This window comes from Poecilia reticulata, chromosome 12, assembly GCF_904066995.2.
Source record: "Poecilia reticulata chromosome 12, P_reticulata-male-v2, whole genome shotgun sequence".
Taxonomy (NCBI): domain Eukaryota; kingdom Metazoa; phylum Chordata; class Actinopteri; order Cyprinodontiformes; family Poeciliidae; genus Poecilia; species Poecilia reticulata.
This window is the reverse complement of record NC_088841.1, coordinates 24,428,624-24,440,942: the sequence shown is the minus strand read 5'-3', so window position 1 is coordinate 24,440,942 and position 12,319 is coordinate 24,428,624. Positions and strand designations below refer to the sequence as shown.

Here is a 12,319-nt window from a genome sequence, read left to right as displayed (position 1 = left end):
TTTTAACTAACAGAAGTCAGGAAAGCCACAGGGTGAGGGAATGATTGGTGAATAATATATAATTGATAATATGAAGCAGGAAGGAAAGTCGCCCAGGACCTACAGGGTGCATGCAGGTTTCTATTCAGATTAAACCGGTGCACCATGCTGCTAGATGCGTTATCACCCCCTACTTGATGTTTTTTATCTATTTTTACCCCAGCAGGAAAAGGGGAGGGGCATCTGCGTCTATAACTTACCATAGCCTGACCAGGAAGAGAGAATGCATTCAAGAGAGTTGTGGGGGAATAGTTTCAGGTTTAGGAGAGGAGGGAGAGAAAAATTAGCATTCGTTTTTCACTACATACATTCGTATTAAGTTATCACCCTTTAATAAACTTACATGTAGAAGATCATATAGTACATAGAAGTCGTAAAGTATGTTTTTGTTCCTATCCAAATGTTTATTTCTGGTTTCACAGTTGTGCCCTTTTGATATGTTTTCAGTTGGAGATGCTACTTTGTTTACATTTTTATACGGAAATGCTCACTTTTTTGGACAGAGAAGGACTTCATCCTGGATACAATATCATGTTTATATTTTTACATGCAAATATGAACTTTTTTCTTTCACATATGTTTTTTAGCTAAAGACCTTACTTTCACAGAAGCTCTTTGTTTTCGTTAGAGTTTTTAATAACTTGGGTAGATATTTGTAAATATCTTCTAAAACATGATATGTTTTAGAATCTCAATATTCTAATATTCTTATGATTTTGTAAATTGCATTGTAGTGTAAATATGGCATGGGTTAACTTCAAGAATAGTTTAATAAGTATGTTTTAGTGTATAAATAGGATGCTAAAAGTAATATGCTAGGCAAGTATATGTATAATATTTTAAACTATTAAAATAGCAAAAATTATATATTTCAGTTTTAGTTATTAATAAAAGTATTCTTAAAACACTAAAATATGGACTAGAAGTATATTTTTAGCACACTGAGTATACTCCACTATATTCAGAAAATGAAGTTCAAATATACCATTTTTGTTCTGGTCCACCAAAGTTCTGCATAAAACTTTGAACATCACATCATTTTCCTTCCCCGTTAAACTTTGAGATACGTTTTGTTGTTTTTTGTAAGAATTTCCAATAAAACACTGAAATGAAAGCTTAACACATATAAATGCACACAAGGCAACGTAAGAGCGCAGCAGCGACATCTGTTGGTGTCACAATAAAAAACTTGAAGCTAAAACAAACATGACCTGAAAAATAGAAGTGAAATAATGAGTGAACGGTACTGACCACGTCGCTGACCAGGGGGATGGGCTTCTTCTTACGCAGGTCTGGCATGCTGTCGATTCCATACAGACCAGATCCACCACTGCCAACATAATGAGGGCAGAAATTCATTCAACACAGAAAACCTCCATTTTGTCTGCACTGGTAGACAAAGCATTCACATTGTGATCAGTAAACTTTTAACACCCACCTGCTTAGAGTTGCTTATGGCTAAATTGCGTGTTTTGATATCTGATGTTTTTAAGGTTTTTATCTTTACTTTTCATCTAGTTATTAACTACTTTTCATTTCTCTTTCACTCTATATAAAGGCCCCCCTGGAAAACTTCCAAGTTAAACAAATCTATATCTAGGGGTGTGAGAATCCTTGTTAAATGGCGTTTTAACTAAAACTGAGGTGTGAGACGTTTAATTGAAGTCCTACAAGGTTTTAATGTTTTTAATCTTTTTTAACCTTTTCTCTTTTTATTTAAAGAATAAAAAAATTATCTTCCGTCTTTCCAACTGTTTATTCACTGTCACATGCTGTTATTTTAATTATGTAAAGCACTTTGAAATGCCTTGCTGCTGAAATGTGCTATACAAATAAAATTTGATTGATGGATTGATAAGGTAAAACTTACCCTGGTTTAACCCAGGCCTGTCTGGTGTTGGGCTCCACATCTCTCACCTGTGGGAATATTTTAAAGATTTTAGTTTGAAGACGTTTAGGGAGGAAAGGAAAAATGGTTCTGGTTGAGTTTAACCTCTCTGATGTCACATAAAAAACTTTATTAGTTATTAAACTCAATAACTGTACAAATAGTGACCCTGTGATGTTGAAAATGAGAAAAAAAACAAAAATATATTTTATTTAGTAGCACAAAGGTCAAAATATAAAAATAAAGGAAGAGACTCATAACAGTATGGAGGAGAATTTATCAGTTGTTGACATCGGTTTTCCCCATCAGAATGATATTTTAACGCAGATATTCCCTTACTCTTAGTTTTGGTCGTAAAACTTGCAAACAAAATAAAATACATGCAACCCATATTGTTTTCATGTTTTCTAGACGGGAAACAAGTGAGAACAAAAAACTCCACAAAAAACACATCAGGAGGGAAACATGGGAGAAAAATTAAAAAGAAGGCTAATATTTTATGTGTAACCTGATTTTCTTCTCTTCCAAACTCTGAAAAAAAGACAAAACAATAGATCATAGAGAATATAAATTACATAAAGTAGTTTAAATGATCTTTTTAAAAATTCAGGCACATTAAAGTCTATGTTCACTCATTGCAATTTTTTGCTGAAATCCAATTTCATCCCCAACATCCAGGTTGGATCCAAAAATTAAATCTTCAAAAACTATAAATCAATAAAACCAATTCATACCAATTAATACCCAACCCTAATTTCTGGCATTGTTATTAAAGTTAGAGAAGAAGAAGAATTTAAAGATACCTGAAATGAATTCATCTTGAGATTGGGATCCCTGGGATCCCTGAGACCCGTAGGAACCCTGAGTGGATCTGGAGAATTGACGATGTGTTTGTCTTTTTTCTCTCAATATGCGCTGAAAATTAGCAATTCGCTCTCTATGGCTGGCATCAGTTGGTTTTGCTTTGTCCCCCTCAGCAGGGGGGCCGTTTTCGCTGATCGGCTCCAGGAGACTTTTCGCCCGTACGACAGGACTGTGGTTTGGGGTTACATCAATGCTGGACAACTCTCCATTGCTCTCCACGGTTTTTTGTGCCAACTCTAATGACTTATACTTAGTTGGAGTGGGAAACTCTTGTGGAGAGACTGGTGTATTATGTGTTTGACTGGTCCCACTGTCCCCCATTGCAGAGGTAAACTGGTGAACATCCTTCTCTTCGGGTTCACTGGGTCGTCTAACTGATGATGGAGACAACTGAGAGTCAGGAACTCCCTCATGAACTCCCTCATGGTTGAGGACTTCAAACTTCCTCATTTCCCCTTTCAAAGCAGATCTAAAAGTGACCACAGCCTCGCTTAAGATCGTTTCGTCAACCTTGTCGATGGGGGTTTTGGGAGTGGTCTCTGAATCTATCTCAGAAGATGTTTGTGATGATGATTCCAGTACTTCCTCTCTGGAAAGGCTCTGATCTGTCCATTCCCTGTCCAGACTCTCAGCCGACCCCAGATCAAGAGTATCTCCAGATGATGGATATTCATCGCAGGGCGAATGTTGCACCGGGTAACCGTCATCGCAGTCTGTCAACAGCACGGTAGAGCAGCTTAAGCTCCTGGATGGCTCGCTGTCGAGGTCGTTCGCGCAAACATCCGTTGTGTGGTAACCAGAGCTTCGGGAAAATGGGCAGTTTGCAGCGCAGTCACAGTCCAGGGTTCCCTCTTCAGCTTCACTGGTTGGCGTCCTCCACCCAACCTTACTAGAAGAACTTGAGGAAGAGTTGTACTGCTGTCCAAACAACAGAGAAAGGTGTTCAGAACTGCTGTTTGGGGAAGATCCCACTGCAACACATTGTGGTTCCTTCTTCCAAGTGTCTTGGCCACAAGAGGAGATATCTTCTTCGCTCCAACGCCAGATATTGCATTCTGCATCACCAGAAGGAAAACCTGCTCCCGGGCAGTTTGAGCTCCGAGATGATGACAGAGAGCTGGTGCTGTGGTAGTTCTGCCCACAATGACGCTCCAAGTGGCAGAGCTCAGGATTTGAACTCTGCTCCAAGTTGCCAAAACTAAATGGACGAACATCATCATCAGTTTTGTTGTCTTCTTGCCAGCCTTTAGGTGCTCTAGAGCCTGAATCTTCTCCATACACAGTGTTATCCAACGCTGGACTTGGATCTCTCTCATGGAGACGCATGATTGCGTTTTGTCTGCCCAGACTTCCTCGTCTGATGCGTGCTGTTTGAGGAACTGGACTCGGTTCAGGTGCAGCTGATGCTCCGCAGTACAGCTCCCCTATTTCACTGAGAACCGCGTCGACACAACAAGATACTTCATCCACTGAGCCGCGCACGGATGTTAAATACTGCCTCAGGTCAGATATTTCCTCCTGGATCTTATTGATACCTTTCAACTCTTTAAGGATGTGCTCCACTATGTTACCAGAACCTTGTCCTGCTTCCTCAACTGACATCTTCTTCTGCGCATCATGTTTGGCATCATCCCCAGCTGCACTGCCATCTTGGTGCCGAGTTACTCTCTTTTCCCCAACTGAGGCTATGCTAGCTTTGTTGCCGGTAGAGTTGACCGCTGAAACATCACAAGGGGGATTACCTTCCAGCCCCAGTGGCTTTCTGTGCAAGCTTTCCCCACAGTCTGGGCTCTTTGAGCTCTTTGTCTGCATCTCTTGCCTTTTTGGTGAGACTTGAAATGGATTTTCATCTTGTCCACCAATCCGTCCTTTGGGAAACATTCCTGGTAGTTGGATCCCGTTGTCAACTGGTCCAATGCATGGGAAAACAGCTAGCTCTGCCACAGAGAGTCCCTACAGTAAGACTTTTTGTCGATGTTAGAAGGGAAAAAGAAACATGATTTCAGTAGTTTTTTAGGCAATTTTGTTAATACAACCAATAAACAATTTCTTCACCTGGCAATTTCATTTTTTAGTTAAAAAACTAGAGAAGTTATATTACATTAACAGCAATTACAGCTAATCTATTTAGTAATTTTTATAGAACAAAAAACAGATTTACAGTTGAAATCACATTGCTGCATACACTTTATGTCCCGCCTTTCTAATATTAAATCAAATTAAACCTCCTACTATTGATGAAAATTAGCTATAGTTAGACTATTAGTGGTTATTCTTATACTAGCCTAATATCTGAATTTATGAAAGTATGTAACAAAAAACAATTCACACGCTTTTCTGTAGAATGCATCTAATTCATTCCGATGGGCTCACCACCTGTCCGAGGGGCCAAAGGGGTCGGGTGCATTGTGCTATGGGCGGCAGCCAAGGGAGGGGACCCTGGCGGTCTGATCCTCGGCTGCAGAAGCTGGCTCTTGGGACGTGGAACGTCACCTCTCTGGTGGGGAAGGAGCCGGAGCTAGTGTGCGAGGCTGAGAGGTTCCGGCTAGAAATAGTCGGCCTCACCTCGACGCATGGCTCTGGTTCTGGAACCAGTCTCCTTGAGAGGGGCTGGACGTACTTCCACTCTGGAGATGCCCACGGTGAGAGGCGCCGGGCTGGAGTGGGCATACTTGTTGCCCCCCATTTGGGCGCCTGTACGTTGGGGTTCACCCCAGTGAACGAGAGGGTAGCCTCCCTCCGCCTACGGGTGGGGGGACGGGTTCTGACTGTTGTTTGTGCTTACGGGCCGAACGGCAGTTCAGATTACCCACCCTTCTTGGAGTCCTTAGAGGGGGTACTGGAGAGTGCCCCTCCTGGGGACTCCATTGTTCTACTGGGAGACTTCAACGCTCACGTGGGCAATGACAGTGAGACCTGGAGAGGCGTGGTTGGGAGGAACGGCCCCCCCGATCTGAACCCAAGCGGTGTTCTGTTGTTGGATTTCTGTGCTCGTCACGGATTGTCCATCACGAACACCATGTTCAGGTATAAGGGCGTCCATATGTGCACTTGGCACCAGGACGCCCTAGGCCGCAGTTCGATGATTGACTTTGTCATCGTCTCATCGGATTTGCGGCCGTATGTCTTGGACACTCGGGTGAAAAGAGGTGCGGAGCTGTCCACTGACCACTACCTGGTGACGAGTTGGCTCCGGTGGTGGGGGAGGAAGCCGGTCAGACCTGGCAGGCCCAAACGTGTAGTGAGGGTCTGCTGGGAACATCTGGTGGAGTCCCCTGTGAGACGGAGCTTCAACTCTCATCTCCGGCAGAACTTCAAACACGTTCCGGGGGAGGTGGGGGACATTGAGTCTGAGTGGACCATGTTCCGTTCCTCCATTGCCGAGGCGGCCTATCGGAGCTGCGGCCGCAAGGTTGTTGGTGCCTGTCGCGGCGGCAACCCTCGAACCCGTTGGTGGACACCTTCGGTGAGGGATGCTGTCAAGCTGAAGAAGGAGTCCTACCGGGCCTTTTTGGCCTGTGGGACTCCAGAAGCAGCTGATGGGTACCGGCGGGCGAAACGGCATGCGGCTTGGGTTGTCGCTAAGGCAAAAACTTGGGCGTGGGAGGAGTTTGGAGAGCAGAATCGCCTCGTACGGCTTCGAGGCGATTCTGGTCCACCATCCGGCGTCTCAGGAGGGGGAAGCAGTGCAGCACCAACACTGTTTATAGTGGGGATGGTGCGCTGCTGACCTCAACTCGGGACGTTGTGGGCCGGTGGGCGGAATACTTCGAAGACCTCCTCAATCCCACCAACATGCCTTCTGTTGAGGAAGCTGAGCATGGGGACTCTGGGCTGGGCTCTCCAATCTCTGGGGACGAGGTCGCCGAGGTGGTCAAAAAGCTCCTCGGTGGCAGGGCCCCGGGGGTGGATGAGATCCGCCCGGAGTTCCTTAAGGCTCTGGATGTTGCGGGGTTGTGTTGGCTAACGCGACTCTGCAATATCGCATGGACATCGGGGGCAGTTCCCCTGGACTGGCAGACTGGGGTGGTGGTCCCCCTGTTTAAAAAGGGGGACCGGAGGGTGTGCTCCAATTACAGGGGGATCACACTCTTAAGCCTCCCTGGTAAGGTCTATTCAGGGGTCCTGGAGAGGAGGGTCCGTCAGATAGTCGAACCTCGGATTCAGGAAGAGCAGTGTGGTTTTCGTCCTGGTCGTGGAACACTGGACCAGCTCTACACCCTCAGCAGGGTCCTGGAGGGTGCATGGGAGTTCGCCCAACCAGTCTACATGTGTTTTGTGGACTTGGAGAAGGCGTTCGACCGTGTCCCTCGGGGGTCCCTGTGGGGGGTACTCCGGGAGTATGGGTTACCGGGCCCTTTGATACGGGCCGTCAGGTCCCTGTATGACCGGTGTCAGAGTCTGGTCCGCATTGCCGACAGTAAGTCGGGCTCGTTTCCGGTGAGAGTTGGACTCCGCCAAGGCTGCCCTTTGTCACCGATTCTGTTCATTACTTTTATGGACAGAATTTCTAGGCGCAGCCGAGGTGTTGAGGGGATCCGTTTTGGTGGCCTTAGGATCGCATCTCTGCTTTTTGCGGATGATGTGGTCCTGTTGGCTTCATCGGAACGCGATCTGCAGCTCTCACTGGAGTGGTTCGCAGCCGAGTGTGAAGCGGCCGGGATGAGGCTCAGTGCCTCCAAATCCGAGGCCATGGTCTTGAGCCGGAAAAGGGTAGAGTGCCTTCTCCGGGTCAGGGGGGTCGTCCTGCCTCAAGTGGAGGAGTTTAAGTATCTGGGGATCTTGTTCACGAATGAGGGAAGAAGGGAGCGGGAGATCGACAGGCGGATTGGGGCAGCGTCTACTGTGAAGCGGACGCTGTACCGGTCCGTCGTGGTGAAGAGAGAGCTGAGCCAAAAAGCGAAGCTCTCGATTTACCGGTCGATCTACGTTCCCACCCTCATCTATGGTCATGAGCTTTGGGTCATGACCGAAAGAATGAGATCACGGGTACAAGCGGCCGAAATGGGTTTCCTCCGCAGGGTGGCTGGGCTCTCCCTTAGAGATAGGGTGAGAAGCTCGGTCATCCGGGAGGGACTCAGTAGAGCCGCTGCTCCTCCACGTCGAGAGGAGCCAGTTGAGGTGGCTCGGGCATCTGGTAAGGATGCCTCCTGTTCGCCTCCCTGGTGAGGTGTTCCGGGCACGTCTCACCGGGAGGAGGCCTCGGGGAAGACCCAGGACACGCTGGAGGGATTACGTCTCTCGGCTGGCCTGCGAACGCCTTGGGGTTCCCCCGGAGGAGCTGGAAGAAGTGGCTGGGGAGAGGGAAGTCTGGGCCTCCCTTCTGAAGCTGCTGCCCCCGCGACCTGACCCCGGATAAGCGGAAGAAAATGGATGGATGGATGGATGGCATCTAATTCAGATAAGTTTTAGGTCATTCATTTGGAAGACCCATTTGTGACCAAAGTTTAAGTTTCTGAGACGTTTCATCAGCGTTTCTTCAAAATGTTTCTCCATAATAACATCTATTTTCACAATAGGGATGTGAAGTACATTCTTTTTTCCCCAATATGATTTAGTTACTGTGTAGTTCCTATCCATACCCAGATGTTTCTTAAAATTAAGATACTACCTGGTTTTTCATATTGATTCTTCTTTATGGAGCAGCTTTTCAGTCCATGTTGGATAGGAAACTACGGAAAATGGAAGTTTCTAACTAATCAACATATTTATAAGGTTTTTTGCTTTGGTCCACAGAACCTGTCTGCTTCCTGAACTCTGACTGATGTGTTTAAAATTACATAAAACTGTTTGAATATGTGTCTTTTTATACAGTCTACATAAATATCTGGTCATTTCCACAGTAAGAGCAGAAAAATGAAAGATTTGCCAAATTATAGTTAAACTTGTTGGATAAATTGTCATTTTACAGACAATTGAAGGATCTATTTTAGACTGAGAGACAACTATAGTCTTTGTAGTGCAGAAATCAGACAAACAGTCCAGTTTGAAGTGACTTCTCAGCTAAATGTGTGGAGGGAACAACCAGCAGCTGCTTAGCTGTCTGTAATTAGGTGCTCTGGAGAGGCAGAGCAGCAATTAGACGACAAACAGATTCTTAATCCTGAAGTTATGTCAATCATTCAAACCCCAACCAGCTGCAACAACCGATCACTCTGAGATTAACGGACGATACTTTACAGGGAAGAAAACTAAATAAAACCTGATTTAACAGCAGATGATTCAGTTATTTCCTGTTGGAGAGTTTTAGTGAAGGAAGGAAGGAAGGAAGGAAGGAAGGAAGGAAGGAAGGAAGGAAGGAAGGAAGGAAGGAAGGAAGGAAGGAAGGAAGGAAGGAAGGAAGGAAGGAAAGGGTGAAAGAAAAGATGAATGGAGAGAAGAAATGAACGAAAGAAGAACATAAAGTAGTAAAGGAAGGATGAAAGGAAGAAAGTAAAAACAATGAAAGGACAAAAGAATGAAAGCAATGGATAAATGGCATACGGATGGATGAATGTAAAGGAGGGAAAGAAGAAAGAAAAGTCATAATTCTGATAAAAAAAATAATATGTTCCTCTTCCTTGGTCCTGATCCTCCTCAGCATCTCTGCTTATTAGTTGAAGGCAGCGAGTTGCAGTTTGGTTTAATTTAAACTAAATTAAAGCTGATATGAAAATCAAAAACAAATCTGAGTTTTAAAAGACGAGGAAGGAAACATTTAAATCTACCTTACACAAAAATTTGTCCTTGCTTTGAAGTTTTCAAATGTCAAGGAACGAATCAAAAGCCAAATATTAACTGTACCAAAAACACCAACAAGTAAATATAAATATTCAGACCTTACCTTGTTGGGAATAAATGAAGGTCAGAGCCACATGGTGAAGATCTGTGAGGCTTTTTTGTTGCTTTATAAGACGTGTTTGCTACATTTCAGACGATTTTACAGCTACAGCTTTAATTTAAGCCACTAAAAGGAGAAGAATGACGGGAGGAGACGCGTTTTCCTCAGAAAGTCATCCTGGATCCCCTCCCACCACATTCAGTGCCCATCCCGGCGCGCAGTCTTCCTCCTCTTCCTCTCTCTCCATATTTTCTGACTAATTTCTAACCTGAGGCTGAAATGCAGCAAATTCTTAGGAAGCATCTTCAGCTTAAACATATTCCTAACATCATGTGGAAAACAACATTTCTGCATTTCTGTAATATCAATATAGAGTAGAGCTGATCTGTTCACTGTTTTTAGGTTGGTTAATTAATTAATAACTAAAGAGAAAAAGGTGCTTAGTGAAACTAAAACTACCACTTTTTCAGACATAGATGCTTTTTCCCATCTTAAATGCAAAATTTATATATTTTCTGTACAATTTTGTGTGCTTTTCTTCAGTAAGTAATTAAGTACAAAATTAGTTGATTGTTTCAATATTTGATTCAAGTTGTCAACATAACATGCTAAATCTTAAATGTTCCTATAATATAAAAATAAATAAAATAATGATAATAAAAACATAAAGGGATGTCGTCTAGTTGTGAACACTACAACAACTAAAATAAGGTCAATTATAATTAAGAAAAAAATAGCAAGGGAAAGCAAAGTAGGTCAGCTATGCCAGCATGATTATAGATATAGAACCGTAACATATAGATGTTATGTGAATTCTGTGTATTTTTGGTTCAGCTAAAGGTTTTTAAAAAGGTGACCTACACACTGAAGATGTTTAAATTAGCTAATCATGTTGGATTAGCTAATAGCAGCAGTAGCTAATTTACCACACCCATCACTTGATAATCGCAAAATAAACATCTAGCCTAAAAACATGAAACTGTAACGAACTGTTCTTTGTGTGGGAAATGTTTGAGTGTTTTCTGGTGTTTAATCCTGAAACATAAAGTGACATTGTTGTCAGTTGTTACGGCAACGAGTCGACACGGAAAGTTATTCTTTAAAGGTTTTTCTGAGTTATTTTCCCCTTGAGTGCATGTGTGAAATTTCCATATGTAAACAATAACACGCAACATCTGCTGAAGGTCAGTCTTTTTAAAAACGTAACCACTTTAGACTGACTGATTGTAAAAATGGTATTTGACAGGAAAACTAGACAGAAACTTCAAACAATCCCATACATTGAAACACCAAGAGAGGTTAAATTCAACCAGAGTGTCAAAGCGTTGCAAAGCTTATTTAATACATCTTTGTTTTATGTTTTGGGAAAAGAAGTCATAAAGTAAAGAGAAGATGATGAAGATTTTACCTCCCGAAGCTGGACTCTCACTTTGTTGATGGCTTTCAGCCAACGAACTCTAGACGGGGAGAAAGGCAATGGCTGACCTCCATCATGGAATCTAAGAGGGAGAGTTAATTTCACAGATCCACTTTCAGTAAAAGAGAGTAGAAACCTGAACCAAAACGTTACCGTGGGAGTTTTGGTGCTTCTTTTTCTGATGCGTCGCTGTTTAAACGTGGCAGTAATTCAGTAGACTGATTGTCTACGTCCTTCTCGCTGCCAGTCGAGTGTCTGTAGGAAGGTCCGGTGGGACGTTGCTGGCCGTTGGTGGACGGGTGTAAGCCGGTACTGTGGTAGGAGTGGAAAGACTCTTCCAGTTCGGAGCCGCCGGTGCTCTCGTGGCCGGTCTCACTCAGCTGCGAGCTAGCCTGGCTCAGGTTCCCAGACGACCCGAAACGATTACTTTCCACCGGACTACAGTTGTGAGAAAGGAGTGAGGGAAACATTCAGAAAACTGACGGGACATTTTCTCTTACCTTCTAGTTAAATCAGATAAGTGAGGATTGTTAAATCATAGCAGTTGAGAGTACAGTGGACCCCTGATTTTCTGGAGATTTTTCAGTGGAATGTAAAACCTAGTCCCATGGATCCATTGTAAGAATCAAACCTCAAAACAATATAACTAGTTTAAATAAATCCCACTTACCTGCTACAAGCCATGCGCACATAAAGTGTCAATTGAACAACAATATTTCAAAAGTGTTAGCTGGGTTACTACACACACACCACATAAATCCTTAAATTAGATACCCAACCTTACTGCTGCATGATGGAAAAGGTAAAAACTGCATAGAGATGGCGCATTACACACTGGTGTGAGAAAACAAGGATGATTATTTGCACAATTGCTTCTGCATATTTCTTGCTGTTTCTTACTTCGAGTAAAAACTTCCAGAAAAAGAGCTGAATGTTTAAAATATGCAGATTTAATCTGTGTGTTTGATATCACAGCTATTATATTTAGAGTAGACATTATTTGTTGGGATAAAACAAACACCAGAAGAACATAAAGTTGGAACCAGATACACTGTATAAAAAGACTGTCTGATATTAATCTAATCTTTTTCTTTATTAGGTCCCTTGAGGCTACCAAAAGTATTTTTTCCTAAATCCTAGAATAATTTGTCTTCCAAATGATCATGAACACCAAAACAAATGAGTTGCAAAGTTACTTGAGAAAAACAAAGATAATATTTTGGAGTGACCATTTCCCCCCCAAAATTATAGTTAAAACTAAAAAAGTAGAGTTGACCGAACAGCCAAACAG

General features: G+C 43.2%; 1 protein-coding gene across 11 annotated transcripts in view; it reads right to left on the bottom strand.

Moving 5' to 3' along the window:
• The window catches only part of unc13bb (unc-13 homolog Bb (C. elegans)), a 69,533-nt gene that overhangs the window by 23,808 nt on the left and 33,406 nt on the right, over positions 1–12,319 (bottom strand). For 10 of the 11 annotated variants that reach the window (XM_081613369.1, XM_081613366.1, XM_081613370.1 and 7 more), the window contains 4 exons: positions 11,182–11,466; positions 11,020–11,110; positions 1,910–1,956; positions 1,291–1,369 (listed from right to left, as the gene is read on the bottom strand). In XM_081613369.1, the coding sequence (XP_081469495.1) occupies positions 1,291–1,369; positions 1,910–1,956; positions 11,020–11,110; positions 11,182–11,466 (502 nt within the window). Of the gene's footprint in view, positions 1–1,290; positions 1,370–1,909; positions 1,957–2,435; positions 2,459–2,730; positions 4,756–9,614; positions 9,805–11,019; positions 11,111–11,181; positions 11,467–12,319 lie in introns of those variants that run through there. The other variant, XM_081613375.1, reaches the window with a different exon arrangement.